General features: G+C 38.8%; 1 protein-coding gene across 6 annotated transcripts in view; it reads left to right on the top strand.

The window, feature by feature from the left end:
* The window catches only part of LOC139945746 (A disintegrin and metalloproteinase with thrombospondin motifs 6-like), a 100,982-nt gene that overhangs the window by 68,243 nt on the left and 8,449 nt on the right, over positions 1–24,290 (top strand). For all 6 annotated transcript variants that reach the window (XM_071943134.1, XM_071943132.1, XM_071943133.1 and 3 more), the window contains 12 exons: positions 12,723–12,766; positions 13,207–13,312; positions 13,566–13,700; positions 14,271–14,412; positions 14,835–14,945; positions 16,637–16,782; positions 17,566–17,629; positions 19,775–20,023; positions 20,326–20,530; positions 21,154–21,317; positions 21,981–22,119; positions 22,825–22,954. In XM_071943134.1, coding sequence (XP_071799235.1) covers positions 12,723–12,766; positions 13,207–13,312; positions 13,566–13,700; positions 14,271–14,412; positions 14,835–14,945; positions 16,637–16,782; positions 17,566–17,629; positions 19,775–20,023; positions 20,326–20,530; positions 21,154–21,317; positions 21,981–22,119; positions 22,825–22,954 — 1,635 coding nt within the window. The remainder of the gene's footprint in view (positions 1–12,722; positions 12,767–13,206; positions 13,313–13,565; positions 13,701–14,270; positions 14,413–14,834; positions 14,946–16,636; positions 16,783–17,565; positions 17,630–19,774; positions 20,024–20,325; positions 20,531–21,153; positions 21,318–21,980; positions 22,120–22,824; positions 22,955–24,290) is intronic.

The raw sequence follows: 24,290 nt of genomic DNA, 5'->3' as shown, positions 1-24,290 counted from the left end.
TCAACAAAAATGACTATTTGGCTGGCTTGTGCTCGTTCTAATAATGTCTCGTCCAATTTGAGGTTTGACAGCCGTTGGGACTGCTTAAGGGGTGAGAAGTTGTCCCGCTTTTGAGGCGCCCAGAAACTCCTCTCAAAGTGGGGGACAGAGATCTAAGAAAGAAAGGAGATATTTAATGAAGGGGTTATATCAAGAGGTTGTTAATGAGAAGTGAATTGAATGAGCAGAAATCTGTCAACAACTTTTATTGGGACAGGGTGTGTCCACTTCCCAAATCATAAAAAATGAACACTTGAACGTTTTTCTTGATCTTTAAGGAAACATTTTGGTCATGGTCAAGGGCACTCCAATTATACAAACAAAAGCAAGCGACATTTATGCTTTGGGTTGCTGTGGCAAGTTCAAGGCATACAATACAAACTGCAAATGCAAATTGCAAATGTAAAAAAAAAAAAGGGTAAAGGCCTGCAAATCAACCCTAGCAGAGTCTTTTAGCCTTTGAGGAAGACTCTACTATATGTAGGGTCGTAATTCAGGCCATGTTTGCATTTATACCATAGGTCCATTTAGTTGGTAGGCAGTTTGCAACAGCTAATTCTATTTTCTCACAATATATCTTGCGGACAGCTTTGTGTTTAATAGCACTCAATTTTTGTTCTTATACTTGAATAAACGTTGGTGTGTGCTTTGCAAAACACTTACAGTGTACCCTTGTTCCCCTAACCCAGCAATATTGAGTTTAATTACTGTCAACATTTAAGGGTTTGGGTCATTTTTGTACGACACAAAACACAATATCCACAGATTTACACTAAATTTGAAGATAATGATGATAGAAACCTGACCTTAAAATATTACTTGCAGAGGTGGTGTAATTTTTGAGAAATGAGTAAAACAAGTCAAACAAATTATTTTCGTCTCAGTGAGACGAAAAACAAGTTCATGCTCAAACTAAGACGAAATTTTTTTTTGTGACATTGTTTTACCCACTTTTCAAAAACTACAGCACCTCATGTTTTAAGGTAAGGCTTTCTATTATAATTATCTTTAAACGGTGCAAGTTTAATGTAAGCCTGTGTGGACTTAAGTATCTGAATCCTTTTTATTCATCTTGAATGCTGGTCCAATGACCTGCAATAGCAATCAGCGCACTGCTTGAGAGGCAATCAGTGGGGAATAGATATACCAAATCCCCCCCAGAGTATCCACAAGTTGAAGGTCAGAATATTAAATTAAGATGGATAAAGAAATATGATTTACTTTAATGTTACCCAGGGGAACCATAAAGAAATTGTATCAATTGAGCGAACACCTTGAGTTCAAGAAGTTTTCTTTAGCCGGGAGTTGAGGTTCAACTCAGAGAAAGTTGAAGCCTTCTGTGACGTATTTACTCCAAATATTCCAAGTGATTGCTCGTAGTGGGTGTTAACCTTGATGGGTTTATGTTAAAGGAACATTACAGAATTGGTAGGACAAAAAAATTGTCTAAGATCACAGATTGACGTTAAAATTACACAGTCTAATGATGATGATAGCAGTAAACGTCCCTTGAAAAACTTCCGTCTGAAATGTCATATTTGATGGGAAGTAATCACCTGTTTTATTCATTTTTCTCGTACTAAATCGATGTCATGCAAAACTGTAATCTTTTTTTTTCCCACAATTTTTTTGTGACCCAGATGGCCGAACAATCTCACATTTCTCAAGTTTTGTTTGCAAAAACAAATTCTGTAGTGTTCTTTTCAACTTGGATAGAAAAGAATTTTATACAAACTGTGTATACTGTTGCCTTGGTGGAATGCAGGTTTTGTTGCTGCAAGACCACGCTGCGAATGGATTACAGTAGTTATGTTTAAACTAGGTCTCAATTTTATAGATTTGCTAATTTTTCTTTCTTTCTGCAAAGCAAAAATAAGCAGGAAACCGGGTACATCATTACGTGAAATGATATCTTGACTGGTTACCATATTCTGGTTAGCGTAGTTTTTATTTTGCTTAATGATTTTGTGTAACGCAATGAAATTTGGCTCTGCACAGTTTGATTTCTGTCTCTCATAATTGGATGTGTTGTTATTAGTCTGATATTATTCTTAGTTGTTTAGATGTATCTCAGTGTTCTGATTTTAAGTCTGAGTTTTCGAGCTGAAAATCTCTGCTTTTTGTGTTTGTCTTGGACTCAGTTTTAGGCTAAGGTTATGACACTTTTACTGAATTGCAGACCATCTTTGTTGGCGTTTTTGTCTGGGTGAGATCCCCTTGAGGGCGTACATGTAGTTGAGGAGATGGCCAGGTTCCAAAACATACAGAACCATATGGAGTTCCAGGAAGAGTTTTATTTCCCGAAGGGGGTGAAGAAAGTTAACTTTCTTGTAGGAAAGCAAGGGATCCTGGCTTGGGAAGGGGGGGGGGGGGGGTGTTAAGGAAATTAAAAACAAATTCTGGGGATTATTTTTTCAGACTTTCTTTTTGGGGGCATTGTTTATCAGATGTGTTTTTAGGGAAATGCTATTCTTGGTCCATCATCAGTAAGGCTTTAAACACAAACTTACTTAGCACATGAAGTTATTGCTCAGCAGAAACAGGTAACCGGCTGCCTTGTCATTATCTTAACATTGGTAGTGACCGGTTCACTGTCTATTGTTGCTAAGCGGATAAATTTACTAAGCAGCAGCTGGGTAACCTATTGCTTTGAATGAGTGGTGAAAAATTCACTTCTGTAGAAGTTGTGAAAGTGGAGGTTGTTTGGAATGTCAAGTGTTTCATCAGGTCTCTGTCTTTGTTAATCATTTGGATTCCTGTGTTTTTGAGTGCTTGGTCAAGTGGTACTCTGTGTATACAGGAATGTAGTGACGCTTGGTCCTAATGCGTAATAAATTACACCATTAGCTTTCAAAAGAGCTTTTGGTGGAGGATCTGTTGTTGAGTTATTTCTTTTTCTTCTGGCTTTACTGGTGTGGTCTTGGGGTGGAGTCATAACTCAGTCAAGTTAGTAAACATTTATTGACTTTTAATCTAAATTACATTTATAAAGGTAAAGTAGTTAAGGTTTTGTGGTCAGCTTGAGTTGTGGTCGGGTTGAGTTGTGGTTCTAAAAAGAAACAACAACTTGATATTTTGATCAGGGCCCAATTTCATGGCTCTGCTTATCAAAAGCACAGAATCAGCGCTTCCTACAGCACCTCAGCGAGTAATATTTTAATGGAACCTTTCTTATATCGTTATCTTTATTTGTGTAAGTTAAATGTAAATCTGAGGACGTGTTACAAAAAGTACCCAAACCCTTTAAAGTTGGCGGTATTTGTCTCACATTAAAATCAAATCTTTCACCCTTCAATCTACACTACCATTCTGACCACCACCGAGAGTTTATTGACGAAAATCTAATTTCAACTTATCAAAACTTCCCATGAAGTATTGTCCAACACTTCCTGTTTGATATGAGTTTCTAAATTAAATTAACCACAAAAACAACCCTGAAAACAAGCTCTAATTTTCAGCCGCTCTGTGAGAGGTCAATTTTGTTCCTCGCTAATAGGTTACCTTGTTGGTCAGATTAGTTGTGATTTGTTTTTGTGTGTTTTTTATCAATAATTTGTCAATTAAGAATATGTCAACATGATTTTGACATTCCATTGAAATTAACTGTTCCAGTTATTCAAAGTTTTCATAGGGATGGGACGGGACACTTTTTTGGGTGGGGAGGACTAGTAGGGGAGGATGGTCAGAAAATGTTTGTTTCTCGTTCCATACACCAAGCAAAACTTCTTGCAGACTCAGAACGTGGGTTCAAATCCCTACTAAAGCTCTCGATTAATGGCCTGTAATTTAGTATTTTAACAATAGCTTTTGATTACCCAGGCCACTGTTTATTTGCCTCTAAATCCCCCTCCACCAGCTTCCCTCTGTTTTTTCTTGTAAAACTTTTTGTAGCTTCATATTGTAGGTTCGAATCCACACAATTGTTTTTCTTCTAAACAATCAGTATTTGCATTGTTGTTTATCTAGGCCATCTTAGAATGGAATCCCTTTCACACCTCTCGTTTCTATTCACCAAACTTAAATTCTTTTAAACTTCTTACAGCCTCAAGTTTGGGGGGTTCAAATCCCAGCCAAGCTCTTTCTAAACTGTTGGTTATAGTGTCTTTCGACACTTTTTCTTCATCTTGGTCTCCTATCTAAGCATTCCTTTGCTTCCCTCTCATTTTTTCAATCTCCCCCTACCAGCCTGGCCCAGTTTGTTCCTAAACTTGTTGGGGCCTCGGATTGTGAGTTTGAATCCCTACCGTTCTCTTTGTATAATGTAACCCTTGACCTCATTTTATGAAATAACTGCATCTTCAGTTACTTTTGTTGTAGTATTTTTTACATGCTTGTATGTTTGTTTCTTGTGAGTGGCTAAATAAATACTCACACTAAAAATAATACCAAAAGCCATGTACTACCTTAATCAACGGCGGCTGATCATTTCAATGACAATTCCAGATGTGGTTGTTTTCCCCACAAAGATGAAGTACCGGAACTTAATTCAAACCAAAAATATGATTTCCTCAATTATGGTCTATTATTGGCAGACAGCCTCTATTATTACTTGTAGTATTAGAGTGCTGAAAAAGATTAATACTGAAAATAGATTTGACCTTAAAAAGTTGCCAAACCTGGACTGGTGAGGCCATAAAACTTTCATTTGTCTGTCTGAAACAATGGTAATTTATTGCCAAAAAAGAAAATGGCATGTTGATAAATTAAATAGTTAAAACTCAATAATTTGTCTCTGCACAGAGCAGTGTTACAACAGATGATGATCAAAAACAATAGTAAATCATCGGAGATGAAGAATATCAATTTTGTTTTTTTACCAAAACACGGATGTGTGTTCACACTGTATATTAAGTATATTCTGTGAAAATAAATAGTCATGAGAAAAAAAAGTATCACTGGCATTTTACTGAGGTGGAATTCAAACCCACAACCCTTGCAATTCTAGAGCAGTGTCTTACCAACTAGACTACTGGGATTGCCTGGTAGCTAGAGGCTAAATGTAATGTACTATTGTTAAAGTTTTCCAATCAAATGCTTTCAAAAAGAAAACTCTTTCATTTGTTATTTGCTGAATTGTTTGCAAAATTTGAGCTTCAAATATTTGGGAAGTGCAATTCAATGACATCCCCTTGCCTGCTGATGAGTTGGCCCGTTTGTCTAGAGGCGTGCATTAACAATGTCTTGCACTGTGATGTCACAGAGTATAACGAATTACCGACGGGGGCAGCGCTTCCATGCTCCCATTGGTTTTGTACATCTCCTCACTTGGGGAGATTTTTCAAGAAGGAAGAACAACCCCGTCAAGTTCCGAGCAATAGCTTCATTTTGAAGGTGGATACGCTAAGGTGCCTCTCGCACAAGAATGGGACTTGAACGAGGATGGGACTTGAATCAAGTCACCTCTGTGCCGTATTTAGAAGACCGGTGCACAGAGTATTTCACAGGCCTTAGAATCGGTGATGTCAGAATGATCGGTGTCACAGGTTGGTGACTGCCCTGAATGTCTATTAAGTGTAACCTGTTGCCCAGATCTTCTGTAAACCAAATAAACTACTGACAAGACATAAATAATGTACAACAAGGTGTCTGTAGGAATGTCATTTTGAACTACTGCTGTTCAAGATGAATGGTATGTGCTGACTAGCACATTGGGAAATGTATACATTGTTAGGGGTGGACAATTTTTATTGTTACAGACTGACGTTCAGGAATGTATCACACGGATGAGAAAATTCAGACTTGTATCTGAAATTAAGATTTTTCAGTCAGCTTAAAATCAGGTGCTATTTTTATCACTAGTACAGAAGCCCTGATCTTTGATGTGCTTTTATTCTGTCTTTCTAGTTGTATTCTTTGGTTATGAAACAAACATGCCTGTTACTTCATGAAGGCACAGTGAAGGTGATTGCTTCGATGCCCCCTGGTCATTGCCTTGGTGCCCTTGAAATGCTCCGAGAGAAATTTACAATTTCTCATAGGGTGCCCTTTACCAAGGAGAAAATGCTTTGGTGCCCTTGCCCTTTCAAAAACAAAGCATTCAAGCCTGATCAAGGAACCCCAAAAGTGAATAGCAGTGTAAAGCGTAGACCTGAGAAATCCAAAGTAGAGAAGACTATTAGGACATGTCAGTTTAGGATGTGGAAGGGGAACTCCTAATAGGGGGAGGGGGGAACTCTCAATCAGGGACTGACAACCCAATGCACAAGCAAGGTTCTGATCTGGGATTCGAATCAGGGTCCACAGAGGTGAAGACAAGCACGAAACCATGGAGCGTACCTATGCCCCCTCCTGGCCCCACTTTCAATATGAACAAGAGCTATATTCCCTGTATCCCATACTTTGTGAAGAGTCTGTTTTAAGATATACAGTGTCTTAAGCAGGTACATGGACCATAACCAAGATCAGCCCCTGCATGTACTGTTCGAGAAAATCAAGTTAATATAAGTACATTTCAATAAAACATGAGGAAATGGACCCCCTCCCTATTTCCCATCAATTTATCATTGATCTTTCAAGTCTTGTCGTTTCCCTCAGAGTGTCTTACAAAAACAGGATTTTCCTCTACGATTGATCGTCCTACCAAATCCTTCCTCTAGATGGCGCAGATTCCTAAATGATTTATTGGGCAGATGCAAATGTTCATATCCTTCCATCAATGTCATCCATGTGTGTAACACTGAGATACTCGGCTTCCTCAAAGGACTAAGTGGGCCAGTCTAATCGTTTCGCTGGGTTAGTGTTACCTGATAGAGCTCCATGGTGTTACAATGTACCAAGTGTAGCACTGAGATACTCAGCTTCATACAAGGACTAGGTGGGCCAGTCTAATCGTTTCACTGGGTAGGGTTACAGACAGAAAAAAAAATATTCCCCAGCCTCAAGCCTTTAACCCTTAACCCCAACCCCAACCCTTTACCCCAGGGCCAACTCAAAACTCCCAACTTGAACCCAACCCACAACCCCGAACACCCAAACCTCAACCCAGAACCCCCAACCGCTAACACCCAACCTTTCACCCCAGCCCCTCCCCCCTCCCAACATCCAACCCATCTCCCAACATCCAACCAAATATAGACTAGTCTACACCTGATTTCTTGGTGTTATATCCTGATGAACAGACTATGCAAGCCTAGCTGATACTTTCTGGAGTAGTATTCTTTCTTTAATAACCCAACAGTTTTTTCATTGTTGGAAAGCTCTATGGTATCTGAAATCAGAAATGCTGCCATCTCCGTTTGGAAAAGGTTCCGGTTTGTCTCTTCTTTGTTGAATCATTCTAGATATCATTGTTGATATTATGCAACAATGCTTTGGGTTTAAACTCTGTTGGTTGATATTGTCTACTGAGGTAAATTTCCTTCCACTTTAGATAACAGTTACAAATAGACGTCACGCAATGTGGAATCAATGACGTATCACTTCTGGTTAAGCACAATAAGACTATTTCCTTTAGTACTTAAGTACTGCATGAGTGTAATACTACTTCAACTTTACAGATCAGTTAGGTTTTAGCCTGCCATTACAAACACAAAGAAAGTGTGGCTGAGAAATAGTCCGATCCCCCTTCAGTCAGCACCAATTACTCAAAGGAACCTGACAGTAAAAGCCCTGTTGGTCAGGTTCCCCGTATAACCAAATACAAATCCTGCATATTATACTAAAATAGGACCAGGCTATCACTTTCATCCAAGCCTCAATGCAGTACTACATTGAGGCATAAATTTCTTCTGTCTACATGGAATCAGCAATGGTCCTTTTCAAAATCATGGCTTTCGGCTTAGGTTCAGTGTATAACAAACGGTTTTAAATGCTTTTAAAGGACCAACTTGCACGATCCGAGGCAACGTGTCCCTTTAAGGTAGGTTGTAAAGGCTCAGTGTTTTCAGGTAACAACTTAGAATTTATCCCAAGTTCAGCAATCAACACCTGGGTTCTATTATGGCAGTCCCTAGACGGGCAACTGGTATCTTAAAACAGTAGCTGCTCTGTCAAAGTTCCAACTCAGGAAACCCACTGATGGGCTCCACATTTTGTTCAGGTCCGTTTTAAATCTGGGCACGGTTCAAAGCCACTATTAATTATTGTTAGTGTCTTGAAAATCAAAAGCAGGGCTGGGTTTGACAAGAAAAAAAGGTCACTTAAAAAATTGTGTTTTTTTTTTTTGTTTTTTTTTTTTTTAGAAAGAGAGCTATGAGCTATGAAAATCAAAGATCTTTGCTTCCTTGTAAAGACCAATGTATGTTCTCCTGGCCCTCAACAAATATGTCTTCCATTTTGAAAAGTTTAATTTTGACAGGTCTGAGTTGTCAGGAGATTTCCTGAATTAATGATTTTGTTATTTCGCTTTACTTTAAAGGTTAGAGGTGAAGTTGCCAATACATATCCATTGGTTGATCAGGGATGGATTTCACAAAGAGTTGAGACTAGTCTTATCTCAAGAGTAGGATGAGTTATACGGTTGTTTCTAAGTGCACATTTAGTGTTTTCTGCAAGGATTGTTGGACTACGTTTTAATTATGAGACCTACTCCTTTTACATAGCACCATGTAATGGTTTACAAGGTGCTTTGGCGCAATAAGCTGTCAATCAAACCAGGAACACCGGGTGATTCCCTTCTCTTTTCGATAAGTGCACTGGGTTCTTTTGCGTGCATTACACAACACACCGTGACCAACGGCTTTACGTCCCATTTGAAGGACGAAGCAATAATTAAGTGCCTTGCTTCAGGACACAAGTATCACAACCGGGACTTGAACCCACACTCTGCTGATCAGAAACACCAGAGCTTGAAATCGATGCTCTTAACCGCTCAGCCATGACACGCCACAAACAATATTGTAACTTTTGAGATTCACTCTGGTATGAATTAAAAAAGGCTATAATTCCATTCTAAATCAACAGGAATTAGAATTGAGGTACCTCAGGAGCACCAGAGGAAACCACTTGTCGTAATTATCTCGTCTATTCGCTAGTTCCGAGGTCAACTAACACAACAATAGTAGATATTATCATCAATCTGATGGCAAACAGGAAAGCTTAGTCATACTCTAAACATTTCTGGATCGTTGGATATCTTTTAATTGTTTTTGTTAATCGGGAATATTTGTTGGTGCTATCTTGTTGTTTCTTCTGGTTTGCTGTTTGTCAGTTGGGGTGTTTGTTCCTCCTTTAAGTGTGACCTTTTTGTATACTCAGGACGAGTCATTCATTGTAATACACGCATTGAGAATAGTACGATGACCCACATTGCTCTGTTGAGTTACACAAGACCAAACCTGCCATTTTGTATCAGTCCCAAAATTGAACTTTAAAAAAAATCCATAACACAAAAAGTGTATTCTCCAATATTTGAGTAAACAAACTCTAGCCCCTCATACATAAAATTGAGACTGTATTTCCCCACCCCTACCAAAGATTAATTGAAAACCCCAAACTCTTCAACATTTTAGAATAGATGCACAACAAGTATTTTTTTAGAAATTAGCTGGTAATCATAACTGGAGCCAGTTACAAATAATGTATTAGTTATTTAAGTTGGATGGTAACCGGTCTTGTAAGACTTGAATTTCGTTCTCGAAGGGGAACAGCAATTTTCCTTGAGGAAAATTTATATTTATATTTGAACTTTGCAAAGTAGGCGCAGCAAAAGCACACCTTGGCAATTGCGGAGGCCTGGTCTTGTCTGAATGAAATTGTACCTTTGTCTTAACTAGGTCACTGAAACTTTTTTTCACTCAATCTTTCCAAATTAGTCATCCCAATCCCTATGTCACCACAGTCTCTTGCCCCAATCCTCCAAAGTGTCTGACAGTGACATCTTGTTTTCCTAAGAAACCCCCAAACACCATCTTACTGGCACTTCAATCTTCTTCACTCCTTCCTTCAAATCTGATCTTTGGGATCCTGCAATTTGTCAAAGCCGAGCTGACCTTGTTCTTGAAAATGAGTCTGGTATTCCTTGTTTGACCTGGTTTGTATGCATGGTGCTCTCAAAGGTGCACATTGGTTTATTAAACACCTAGAGACAATGTCACATGAAAGAAAACTATTTGAAAGACTGAAACCTGGATAGCTTCAATGGGAGGGCTGTAAATCACGCATAAACAAGGAACTACTTTCCCAAGTCCTATGAACAAAAATCTAAAGGCATATACACCTTTAAACGCTTCTGTAAAAAAAAAAAAAAAAAAAAGTATGGCTTCATCTACAGACAGTTTTTTATCAAGGGTGGACACGCTCAGTGCTACACTCATGTTGACTAGGTTAAAACATGTCATCCAGGAGATTTACATGTGGTCTTGCTGATATAGCCTATTCAGTCTAAAGGGAACCAACCTCAGTGAAAATTTGGCTTCAATCTGTTAGTGTAACCAATAATAAAGAACAGAAAATAATTCTCAGCACATTTTTTTAATGTCAAGTTTGAAGTTGGATGGTCCAAGCTGAAAATATGTTTTGCAGGTTGAAATAATTTTGTGACTTGTTTTAATGATTTCTCAAAAACTACAGCACCTCGGCAAGTAATATTATAAGGGAAGCTTTCTACCATCATTTTTTTCAAACTGTGTGAGTTTGATGTTTATCTGTGGACATTGTGTTTTATGTCCTACAAAAAGTACCCAGACCCTTTAAAGGCATTGGACACTATTGGTAATACTAAAAGTATACAATGTATAAGAACTTACTTGTTAACGGGCAAACGAGAGCTGTTGATAGTATCAAACATTGAGAGAAACGAATCCCTCTGAAGTAGTTTTTGAGAAAGAGGTAATTTGTCACTCTAATATTTGAATCTGAGAAAGACTTCAGCCCACAAATCTGTGTAACAAGGGTGTTTTTCCCTTTCATTAATATCTCGCAACTTCGACGACCAATTGAGCTCAAATTTTCACAGGTGTGGTATTTTATGCATATGTTGTGATACACCAAGTGAGAAGACTGGTCGTTGACAATTACCAAAGGTGTCCACTGTCTTTAACTTTGCTTGTTCTATACATACAGTACGCATGCTTCCCCCAAGGTACTTGTTGTAGATGAAAATTTGGTGGCATAATTGAATTAAGTTGCAGCTTAGTTTTCAGTCTCTGAGACTTTGTGGTTACACTGCTCTTTCAGGCATAATTTCCAGGCTTCTCTAGACATGATAATCATTCTCTACTTTGTCTGCCAAATCAGGGATTTCTCTTGAAGTTTTACCAGCCGGCTTTTAGGATTAGCGTTCCAAATTAGGATGGCCTTGATTTGGCCATGACTTGTGTACAATTAGTCCCCTTGCTAGTTGGTACATGGTGTAGCTGGCTCTTCAGTGTTGCAGTTGATGTACTTGGTTTGTTTTCGTGTGTATTTTTTGTGGTAACTTTGTGTGTAAGATCTTCAAGATTTTGTTTTTGAAAATGGAGAAGTTCATATTTGAAGACAGTGATTCTTGAAGGGAATATATATGTTTGATAAATGATGTTTTATCGGTTTTTCACTTTTTTCTTGTGACCCAAAAGGCCGATCGATCTCAAACTTCTACAGGTTTGTCAGTTTACATGTATGTATAAGGTGGATTACATTTGAAGTGCTTACACTGCCAGTAATGGTTTTGTTATCAAAAAACAATTCTATAATGTTCCTTTAATGTAAAGCATGGCATGCTGGCTTGAGTAGGGAAAACATTTGAAAGAGTACAGACACCAGACGCTGGAATAACATTGATAGTGGAAAGTGGGAGACAGTCAGAGTTAACTGGGTCTGACTGTTCTACCTTGAGGAACCAGCATGCTATAGGGACGTCTGTAAATGTCTAGTGGTACAGCGTGGAATATGTAATGAGGAGTGCTTTCTCTTTTGAAGCTGCCTTTGAGTTGTCAACATCAACATGTTTTTTTCTTCTGATTTAATAACACTTGAGACATGGGATACCTTATGGTTATTATCGCAGACCAGTATTCTCACTTGGTGTATCTCAACACATGCACAAAATTAACAAACCTGTGAAAATTTGAGCTCAATCGGTCCTCGAAGTTGCGAGAAGACAATGACAGAAGAAAAATCACCCTTGTTGGACACCTTGGTGTTAAAGGCTTCAGCTGATTACCTCTTTAAAAAATAAGTTACTTCAGAGGGAGCTGTTCCTCACAATGTTTTATACTATCAACAGCTCTCCATTGCTCAGTACCAAGTAAATTTTTTATGCTAACACTTATTTTGAGTAATTACCAATAGTGTCCAGTGCCCTTAAGGACTTTTGTTTGCTGATCCCCCTTTGCGTTTTTACTTTCTTGAAGTATGTACAAATGAAAAGGAAAATGAAGTACCCCCAGTTGTGTTCAAAAACCCCTGTGATGTGAGAGAGCCTGAAAATGTTGGGATATTATTTTGTTAGAATTTGTTCACTTTGTAAATATAGAAATGTGCATCTACTGTGCAGAATGTTCCACCAGATCTTTTTATAATTGTCGCAATTGAAAGCTCATAATATTATTAAGGGAATAAAAGGGTAGCAATGAGCTCCTACACTGCCATTTAACGCCGGCAGGGCAATCGCTTCCATTGCCTCCGTGAAGTATCAGGCATGTAGGCTACAGTTTAGCTAGAGGAATGAAAAAGAATGCTGTACTGCAGATGATAATTTCATGGCTTCATTCGATTGTGATTCATTTATTTTTCTACTTTTTCTCCTTCTTTTTTTTGTTTAGATATGATATCTGTATGTTGAAGAATCAGCCATGTGGAACAATAGGTGAGAAGTATTTGTGTTTTCTGTGTCAGAACTACAGAAAGATTGGAAATATACTTGATATTTTGGGGGCTCGAAATTAACACTGGATCACAGGTCCGTTGCCAGTGGATTTCGATTCGTTGCAGTAAACTCGATGAATGGACAATCCCAGTGGTCTAGTGTTTTTCAATAGACCAATCCATCAAGCTCCGCCCCATTGCGTATTGACCAATCACAATGCAACGAAAGTCCAACAAATAAAGTTCAACATGCGTGCGTGTATGCTTGGCATGTGCGCAGAGTTGTGCAGAAAGGCATTGGAGAGTATCACGTGTTCTTGCTCACACGTGCGTCGTGGGCGGAGCTTAATGTATCGGTCTAATGAGTAATAATAAGCCACCTCAATGTGTTATAGCTCTGTGAAATTTTTTTATTGACTTAATTTTTGTTTTCATCTGCAGGTTTGGCCCCAGTTGGTGTGATGTGCAACCCGTCCCAAAGTTGTAACATTAATGAAGACACAGGTTTAGCGACTGCCTTTACTATCGCTCACGAGATTGGGCATAAGTGAGTACTCAGTGTGACAAAAATTATTTATTAAAATTATAATTTTTTTTTTTTTTTTTTAAAGTAAAGCATATTTTCGTTACATTGTTTTACTCATTTCTTAAAAACCAAAACACCTCATCAGCAAGTAATATTTTAAGGGGAGCCTTATATCATTATCTTCAAAATGTGTACTGTAGGTTGTGTTGGCTGAAGGTTGTTTCTGTTTTAGAGTAGCTTTTAATTGTGCAAATATTTTGTTTTTTCCTCTCAGTTTTGGTATGAAACATGATGGAGATGGTAATGCCTGTGGATCGAGAGGAGGCATCATGGCTGACCAGATCACTGAGAACACAGATCCGTTTGCATGGTCGACATGCAGTCAAGAATATATCACAAACTACATCGAGTAAGTCATCAAATATTGGATTACACATTCTTGGGAAGTATATGATAAAATGAAGCTTGATAGATGTATGCTTTTTCAGCCATGTTTAAAACTCTTTTTGGGGATGAACAAAGAATTGACTAGAATGGGATTCGAACCAACGACCTCCAGATTAATCCGGAGGTCGTTGGTACGAATCCCACTCTAGTCAATTCTGCTCAGTTGGTAGAGTGCCGGCACGTTAATCCGGAGGTCGTTGGTTCGAATCCCACTCTTGTCAATTCTGCTCAGTTGGTAGAGTGCCGGCACGTTAATTCGGAGGTCGTTGGTTCGAATCCCACTCTTGTCAATTCTGCTCAGTTGGTAGAGTGCCGGCACGTTAATTCGGAGGTCGTTGGTTCGAATCCCACTCTTGTCAATTCTTTGTTCATCCCCAAAAATCATTTCAAAAATTTTCCCTTGTGGTTTATACTGATGTTTAAAACTCAACAAACTAATTGTCCCTCCTGTGGCTCGATTTCATAGTACCCATCATATTTGCATTGACAATGTTGTATTCGTTTTATTTTTATTTGTTATTTTTTGTTTAAGTTCTGGCAAAGCAGAATGTCTTGTCAACCCTCCTGAGCTGGTCAACTACGGCTTCCCGACAGCGATGCCTGGTGAACTAGTAGACGGAGACCATCAATGCAGGTTGCAGTACGGGCCCGAAGTCAAGGCGTGTAACACAAATGTAAGCATACAATTTCTTATTCTTCTTATTATTATATATATATTTTTTAATCCAAGTAGCCTGACACACAACGTCCGAAGGCCAATCTGCACAATGTGTGGACTACAATCTGTGCCTTGAACACCCAGTAGGGTGGATAAGTGTGCATTACAAGTTGCAAATTTTCACACTTTACGGTCATATTTGTTTATTCTTTTTTTAACAGCCTATAGCATCTCTCCGCTCTGGATATATAAGATCCGTTTAATATCTGTAGCTTGCCTCAACCCGCCCTACTTTTATGTTCTCCTCACCTTGCCCTACTTAAGTTTGCAGAGCTTCTTCACAATGTCCCATTTTGTGTTTTTTCCCTGTAAAATTCATTGCTGAAATCTATCTGAACGCAGCCTCACCTGACCCTACTTGTTTTGTTCTTGATTCAGAGTATCTGTCGAGAGTTGACTTGCCTGAAGCCAGGATCACGGTCTTGCTGGAGAACAAACACACCAGCGGCTGAGGGGACGCAATGTCAGACACCAAATGTTCTTGAGGGGGTAAGAACTTTTAGGGGTTTTTCCCCGCCTTTTTTAGTCTGGGTTAATAATAATAACAATAACCAGTTTTTATATAGCGCTGTTCACACCCGAAGGGCATCTCAAAGCGCTTCTAGATTATTACCCCTGGTCACTGGGCCCTAAATCATTCCTTAAACCATCTCAGGTCCCCTGGGAGTATACAGCCAGTGCAACAAGTATGCGCTACTCCGCTAAATCAATCACAAGAACCATCTCTGCCCTCACAGGTACCCGTTTACCCCTGGGTGGAGAGTAGCATATAGTTAAGTGGCTTGCTCAAGGACGAAAGTGTCACGACTCCCGAACCCACACTCTGCTGAACAGAATCCCAAGAGCTTGAGTTTGGTGCTCTTATCTGCTATGCTACGACACCCTACGACACCCTAGTTTCTTTGTGATCAAGTTGTCCTTTTGCTTTTGAAAAAGTAAAGCTTAGATTTCTAAAAGGTGAAATGAATGAAAAGTGATTGGCTGGAAATGTTAAGTCCACAAAGAGTCTTCTTAATTTATTGTGGAGAAAGATTTATTGTTAAAAGTTTGTAATAGAGTGATGTCTGAAATTTGCGTAAAAAATTGTCACTGTAAGTTTCTGATGATGGTACAGCAACCATGTGTAGACCAGCGGCTGATACTGCATGGTAGTCTTGCTTGAAAAAAAAGGTAAATTGGGCCCATGATGTATGTGGCGTTCTTCGTGCGCCGACAATATTCTTGAGTCACTGATCGACAGAGTCATGTTTATAATTTTGTTTCTTAGTCCAGATGTGTTTTTTGTAAATGCAGATATTTTATCACGATCTTTCTTAAAATGTGCATTTTGTTTTTTTAATATTTGGGCATGCAAGTCGCAAGAATCTTTTTTTTAGGGTAAAAATTGTTCATCTTAGCCCTGTCAGACATGCCCAAAGATTGTAGTACACTTCCTGATCTTTCACGAAACAAGCCCATAAAACCTTCTTTCTACTTACACAGGATGTATGCAGAGTGGTTTTATTGCACCTTTTAGCACCTGTTTTATCAGCAGTTTCATTCTTGCAAGGTCTAAAAACTTTAACCCCCCCTCGGTAAAAAAAACCCAGGTAGGCCCTAAAAATAATACCCAGGATGTTAAGGGTGCAGACAAAGTGAAGAGTGTAGCAATATTCCCTGGTGTAATATTGCAGGTATGCTCTAGGGCTATCTCTACTTGATATAAATAGACCACTTCATCAACCTATATTTTTTCAGGATATCCCTCAGTTCCCATATCATTTAAAGGCACTGGACACCTTTGGTAATTACTCGAAATATTTGTTGGAATATAAACATACTTGGTAACGAGCAACAGAGAGCTTTTGATAGTATAAAACATTGTGAGAAACAGCTCCCTCTGAAGTAACGTAAAGAACGAGAAAGAAGTAATTTCTCACTCAATGTTTGAACTGAATCTGAGCTCTCAAATTCAGGCATCTGAAACCACACAAACTTGTGCAACAATGTTGTTTTTCTTCCTTTTTTTCTCTCGCAACTTCTACGACCAATTGAGTTCCAGTTTTCATAGGTTTGTTATGTTATGCATATTTTGGGATTCACTAAGTTAGAGAACTGGTCTTTGACAATTACCAAAGTTGTCCAATGCCTCGAAGTATTTTTTCCCACCTTATTTTGATTGTAATTCTTTTTTTTTTTAGTGGTGCTATCGAGGGGACTGTGTGATGTATGGGTTGAGGCCAGAGGCCGTCGATGGGGGCTGGGGAACCTGGTCTGCGTGGAGTTCATGCTCACGGACGTGCGGAGGGGGAGTCACTGTGTCGGAGAGACTGTGCAATAGCCCCAGGTAATACAGACTAGCGGACTGGGTAATTTTATGGGAAGGCACTAGCTCAGTGTGCAGTGGAGTTCTGTTATCAGAGAGGCTGAACCATTGCCCCCTGAGGTGTATGTAATATTAGGGAGTTTTTGACGACGGATGTTGTTAATGTTATTATGGTTCTGCAGCGGTTAGTAGTTTTCAGCCAAAGTTTGTAATTTTCAGCACAACCCTGATTAATCTCAAGTACTGTCTATTGACTGGGCAGTATAACATTGGCATGGCAGTAGTATTTTATAACGCCCCAGAAATTGAGAGTTAGGGGCAGGCATTGATGGGTTGGGGGTCACGGTGGTTAAAAAGCTTGCTGGTAGTCACCATGACGGGCAATATCATTTCGCTAGGGCGGTATTATTTGATCCTGCTCAAGAATGAGTTTGGGAATGGGTTGGTGAGATGGGGGGTGGAGTCACAGAGGGCAATATAACACTTTTGGTTGACAATTGTGCAGGGGAAAATCAGTTTGGAAACAACGCTGCAAATAGTCCAATAATTATTTATACTGGACGGGCGACTATCCAATATTAAATTTGGGAGCATCGGGGCGGTGTGTGCAGTATATGAAAATTAATATTGACAAGTATGGTCAACCCAAGCCCCATCTTATGAAGTTCCAGAGTTTGTCGGTTCCCCGTAAACCAAGTGTAATCCTCACTGGGGCATTAATAAACAATTGAGGGCATTAACAATCATATATTGACTGCTCTGAAGGGCATTATAACACACACCTTTTGTTTTGTCTCATAACAGACCTACTCACCGAGGATTGTACTGCACTGGAGAGAGAAGTCAATATAAGTCCTGCAATATCGATGTAAGTTTCTCTTAAGTATTGTTTAAAGTTTTGCATGGTGTGGATAAATAGGAAGAAACTGTGAGTAAATAGTAAACTTGTGGGTACAACCACGTGTAAATCTCTTAAGTGGGAGTGTTGGCTCTGAAAAGAGCCGATGTAGTCGCGACGTTTCGAACAGTATACTCTGCTCGTCTTCAGAAGAAACTCTGCTCATCTACTCCTGAAAACGAGCAGAGTATACTGTTCGAAACGACGAGACCACATTATCTCTTTTCAGAGCAAAAACTCCAAATAAAGAGACTTACACATGGTTGTACCCCCAAGTTTACTATTTATTTATAGATTTTTCTGAAGTTTCTCTTACTCTTTTTCTATATCTCCTCTTATGAAAATGATGTTTAAAAGATCTGTTTCTAGGGTGTTGCTTTCTGATCCAAATATTCTTGGATTGTTGTTAAAAAAACCTCTGGAAACGTCTAAGATAATTTCCTGCGGAGGTATCTGAAGGGAGCATCCCCCAGAAAATAATTATTTAAACGATTGATGACTGATGCTACTTCCACATTCAGTAACGAGTCATAATAATAACAATAACAATTTCTGCGGTTGAACGTTGAAAGTTTTTGCCATTCTTTATCATGTAGTATAAAAATGTTCCAAAATAGTGGATCCCTAATCAACTTTTTCCTGGCCGAAAAAAAAGATTGGCAGTTAAATTCTGGAAAGTAATCCCCATGTGTATAGAAGGCTACTTTGCAGTCAGTTGGTTGGTACCACACTGCACGCACTTCCTACATCCAAACTTAAAGGGTTCATTAGTTTTTTCATTCCCTGAAGAGCCTTTCTTGAACGCTTAAAGGAACATTACAGAATTGGTTTTTGCTAACAAAACAGTTGCTGGCAGTATAAGCACTTTATGTAATCCACCATATAGATAAACTGACAAAGGTGTAGAAGTTTGAGATCGATCAGCCATCTGGGTCACGAGAGAATAGTGAAAAACCGATTACAAATTTTGCATTGCATCGATGCCAAAATAAAAATGAAAAAAGCGCTCACTGAGCGATAAACTCCAAACGCGAAGTTAGATTATTAAGTGTGACATTTCAGGCAGAAATATTTCAAGGGATGTTTTCAACAATCATCATCATTAGACCGTGTAAGTTTTATGTAAATCTGTGATCTTCACGATTTTTTTTTCTTACCAATTCTGTAACGTTCCTTTAAGCCCATTCACATGAGAGCAATGTAGCAAGGGTTCCTTGCTAAATTGTGGCATGGCTGTAAAATTTTACAAAATGTACCTCGTGTGAAAGGACAACAATTGTTTTCTACTGTCAAAGTTCTCTTGCAAAATCTTTGCAAACATTGCTACATATTATAACCAGGCTAAAATTAAGCAAGGGACCCCAGTTAATTGCTGTCACGTGAAAAGCACTTTTAATGACAACACAACAAACATGAACAGGTATATAGGTGTAACAGAAGCACTGGAAGCACATGAATAGAGACAGAAAGCATACAGCAAAAAGAAGCATCACAAGTAAACGATAAAACAATACTATTTGTTTGTATAAATTTACTCAGCACTTTCTGTAACTTGCCCCAGATTCCTAACCTAGTGATGCTCGTACAGTTGAAGGACAGTTTGGTTCACCAAAAAACCTGAAAAGCAATTTTCAGTTCTTTGCAACGGAATCTGAATTGTTTGATGTAACTCACAGATTGATGATTCGTTCCACATACAATGAATAAAATCCGATTAAATCTTGTTTCCATTTGTCTGAAGAGGATAACATGAAACTTCCTTCCTGTACTTATCCTTTGATTATTATAAAATATGTGTGTAGCATTACGTTTCGAGCAGACCCTTTTTAGCCTTTGAGAAAGACTCTGCTAGGGTCCAAACGTCCGGTCATGTAATGCTCTGGGTTGCTGGGGCAAGTACGAGGCATACAATACAATTTGCAAAAAAAAAATAATAATAGCCTGATGTTTCGACCCTGGCAGACCCTTTTAAGCCTTTGAGAAAGACTCTGCTAGGGTCGAAACATCAGGTCATGTATTGCTCTGGGTTGTATACAGTGCTAACACACATCGGTGTAATGGGTAAAAAAAAGGAAAAATTATTAATGTTAATTTCCTTTTGATATCTTCCTTCAGGATTGCCCTGATCACTCCAGGGATTTCCGATTCGTCCAATGCTCCAACTTCAACAATGAGCCATACAGTGGCCGTTACTACGTCTGGGAACCTTACATTAGTCAAGACATGGACGCCTGTGAGCTGACATGTATTACGACCGGCGGTGAGCACTTCAGGAAAGTGGATAAGGTCGTGGACGGGACGAGGTGCTACCCGGAGAAAATCGCTCCTGAGGTCTTGGACGTCTGCATCTATAAGAAATGCCATGTAAGAATAAAATCAAACTCGTGCAGCCCTAAAAAATGAACTTGAAACTGACCATTAACATTTCCTTATTACAAAACAATTCAATAAATAAATACTCAAATCAGCACTTTATGTGAGACAGAGTCTGTCTTGAAAGCTAAATGAGAAAGCCTTAAAGAAAGACTATGCTATGGTGGAAACGTCTGGCCACTAACAAATTTTGCAACAAAAAACACCTAAAATTGGAACAAGAAATCACTTCAAACCAGCCCCTTAAACTGAGTATTTTATCCTCATGGCCTTCTTGTGAATCTCCTTAACAGCATGTGGGTTGCGATAAAATCTTAGGATCGGATGTCACCGAGGATAAGTGTCGCATATGCGGGGGTGACGGCAGCACTTGTGAGACGGTCTCCAAAAACTTCACGCAGACGTTGTCTGCCGGCGACTACCATGAAATCTTCACCATCCCCCGGGGGTCTGTCCACATCAAGATCGAGGAAATGGCCGTCTCCAGAAACTACTTAGGTACTAGTTGTGTGTGATGTCTTAATAAGAACCTTAGCCCTTCTCCCATGCTAGCCTGGAATTGCTTCTTATTTGTCGTCGGCTCACTCGCCTCATTGAAGCATTCCTTAAAGCTCACCTGTTCTAGTAGGATTACTAGACGTTCAACTGTGCCTCAGTGCCAGACTTTTGATTTTGGCACTCTATAAATGACCTTTATTGATTGATTGATTGATTGATTGATTGATTGATTGATTGATTGATTGATTGATTGATTGATTGATTGATTGATTGATTGATTGATTGATTGACTGATTGGTCAAATGTCTCAGTTTAAAATATGTCAGTTTACAATCACTGTGATTATATAGTGCTGTATCATACATGTATCATATAATCGTTAATTTAATCAAAACGTTTTTTGCAAGGTATTGGAGCTATTTTTAAAATATAGGATGTATTTGATTAATAATAGAACTATTTAATTGTTTACCAGGACCCAATTTCATGAGCTGCTTAAGCACAAATCATTATGCTTAGCAGTGTCTTTAATAAAAATATTAACATCTCATAATAATATAAATACAGGATTGTGAGGCCATCAATTATGAACTTTTTTTATTTTTTGTAATTTTTTTATACAGCCTTGAAGTCGGTGAACAATGACTATTACCTGAATGCAGAATGGATAATAGATTGGCCTAAAGCTTACGAAGTCAGTGGAACGACTTTCAAGTACGAGAGACCGGATAACGATGCAGAGTCCCTGACTGCCTTAGGACCAATCAACGAGGAACTTGTAGTTATGGTAAGCAGGTCTTTAACCCCAACCAATCTTATGAGTTCCTAGACCTGTTTAAGCACAAAAAGTAGCTAAGCACCGTAAAGATGCTTGCCAGAATATGGTTATCCAGCCAGAATACTATGTCACATGCACAATCTGAAATAATCCAGTATATTGTGTTCCAGATGTTTTTTTAAAGCCCATTTACATCCCTGCTTGGTATGTGTGCAGGGCAAACCAATATTCTCACAGTCCAAAGATACAAATAGTATCTCATCAAAATTCCGTAGGGCTGTTCATGATTATTTTCTCCTTTCAGCTTGAAAACAAAAGCATGACCTAGCATTTGTTATAACTTAAAAGAGAGAAAATATAATAAGCTGTTGCAAACTGCTTACCGACCAAAAGGACATTTACGCAAAAAAATAGTGTCCTGATATTTTGACCCTAATAGAACCTTCTTGAGGGCTAGAAGAAAGAATCTGCTAGGGTCAAATCAACTGGCCATTTACAATTTTTTTGCATGACTAAAGTCTTGCATCTTTCATATAGTATGCAAATCAGAAATTGATTTGTACACAAATTCCGTGAATGAAGTTATGAAAAAGAAAACTTTGGTTTTGATATTCAGTAATTATATAATTGGTTTCCGTTTTTTTTATATATATTTTTGTTTTTCCCTGGTAGCTGTTAGTGCAAGAGGACCAGCAAGGTATATCCTATTCATACAATCAGCCGGTAACCAGACAGGGTAGCGGCAACGATGAAGTGGTTTTCATCTGGCATTGGAGTGCTTGGTCCGTGTGCTCGGCAACTTGTGCTGGGGGTAAGTGTATATTACAGATATTACACCGCAAGAAACATCTTCATTGGCAAGTGTACAATTTTTCAGAGTCGTCCTAACCTACTGTCCTCTTATCACTGGGACAGTAGACTACGATCAATTTGTGACCCACTCCAAGCTGAGTTCTACTCCCTGCTCCAAATCTGTTGGCTAAGGAGCCTTGGTTATATTCGCCCTCGCCTCTGGAACGATTTTCCCTTCAACATTGAGGCTTTAACATGTACCTCAGCTGCTACTTACAAGAATATTCCTCAAAACTGAACTGTATCGATTCTAACAGTATACATGTACAGGTTCCGTCACAGAAGTGCCTTGATCAAGCACCTAGGATTTGTGCGCTAAAGAAGGCCAAATTTAAAAAAATACCAGTTGATAGTCTGGATTTTTCAAAATAGAGGAGGATGAGGGCTTTTTTATGTATTATTAATTTTTTTTTCAAGATGGTCGCTTAGTGTTTCAAATCAAACAGGCCACCAATTCTTCAGTTTGAACTCATCGCAAACTTTTTGTATACCTATTTGTTGCTTCACTCAAAACTCATTTGTTCCATAACCGTTTTTCTGTTAAATATTTTATTTTATTTTTTTAAATGCGCCATGAGTGTCATGCTCGACGGATACCGGCGCTTTACAAGTGTTAATTATTATCATTATTATAATTAATAACTCTACTTTACCTCATCATCAGGTGAATCTGTAGCAGAGGTCCAGTGCATTCGCTATGACGATAAGACGGTTGTATCAGACACCTTCTGTAATGCTGGAACCAAGCCAAGCCGGAGGAAGGAACCCTGTAATACGGAACCCTGTCCACCTGTGTGAGTAGTTAGTACCTCAAAATCAAGGGCGTAAAACATGTTTTAAAGATACGGGCCTTTTTATTTTATAGTCCCCGGGTTTTCACCCAAGGGGACATGATTCATGAAATTATCCCCTTCCTTTTTATTTTCCTGCAAAAAAAAAAAAGGCGTCTATGTGGCATTTATGTTTGGTAATAAATTATAATTAGGCTGGAGTTGTAGACCTCTTGTGGTCTCAAATAAATGCCCACAGGATTTTTCACCTTGCCTACATGGTCAATTATAATAATAATAATAATAACTAGTATTTCTATAGCGCTTTATCTAGGGGCATCTAAAAGTGTTTAGAAGTATTTGTATATGAATTTTTTTTAAGTTTTAGAATTTTGAGACCCATTTGTGTATAAGGTTTACAACGGTGCTGCAACCAACTACCAAACACCGGGGCAAACTCCCTTTATGATTTGATGCATTGCATGGTGTATCAATTTGTTTGGTTTGCTGTAACACCATGTGCATATCTACGTGCCAGGTATAGGTTCTTTTAGATGCATCACTCAGCACACATGACCTTTCTGTTTCATTTGAAGGAGGAAGCAATACTAGTTAATTATCTTGCTTAAGGACACAACTGTCAAGACCAGCACTTGAACCCAGACTCTGCTGGTCGGAAACACTATAAATAAGCAGCTTGCATTCAGTGCACTTGACCGCTTCACCACAACACATTCAGTCAACAAACAGTTCAAGTGACAACTGCTTTATGTTCACATGGAAATATAATCTACCTTTTTTAATTTTAAATAATTTCCTCCTTCATAAGTGTATGTGAAGTATTTTTAAAAGTATTTTCTTGTGAATGTGAGTTCCTGTTTCATTACCATGTCATGGCTAACTTTGAGAGTATGCTTTTCATTTTGTAAAGACCGGTTTGGGTTTCTCTTTTAAAAATTGTCATACTTTCCCTTGTGGTGTGTCGTGGCCTTGCGGATAAGAGCACGGAATTTAAACACTGGTGTTTCTGATCAGCAGAGTGCGGGTTCTAGTCCCAGTCATGACACCTGTGTCCTTAAGCAAAACACTTTACCATGATGCTTCATCCTTCGGATGGGATGAAAGCCCTTTGTCCCATATGTTGTGTAACTCACGTAATAGAATCCAGTGTACTTATCGTAAAGAGAAGGGGTTACCTCCGGGGTGCTTGGTTTGATTGGCTGCATATTGCCCCACAGCACCTTGTAAACCATTACGTGGTGCTATGTAAATGGAGTAGATCTCATAATTAAAATGTTGTCCCCATACCTTGAGTGCACTGAGTTACGGATATGAGCGCTATACCAAAAGCCACTATTAT

The sequence above is a fragment of the Asterias amurensis genome, chromosome 13, assembly GCF_032118995.1.
Source record: "Asterias amurensis chromosome 13, ASM3211899v1".
Lineage (NCBI taxonomy): Eukaryota > Metazoa > Echinodermata > Asteroidea > Forcipulatida > Asteriidae > Asterias > Asterias amurensis.
The sequence above is the reverse complement of the archived record's forward strand: the minus strand, read 5'-3'. Positions and strand labels throughout refer to the sequence as shown.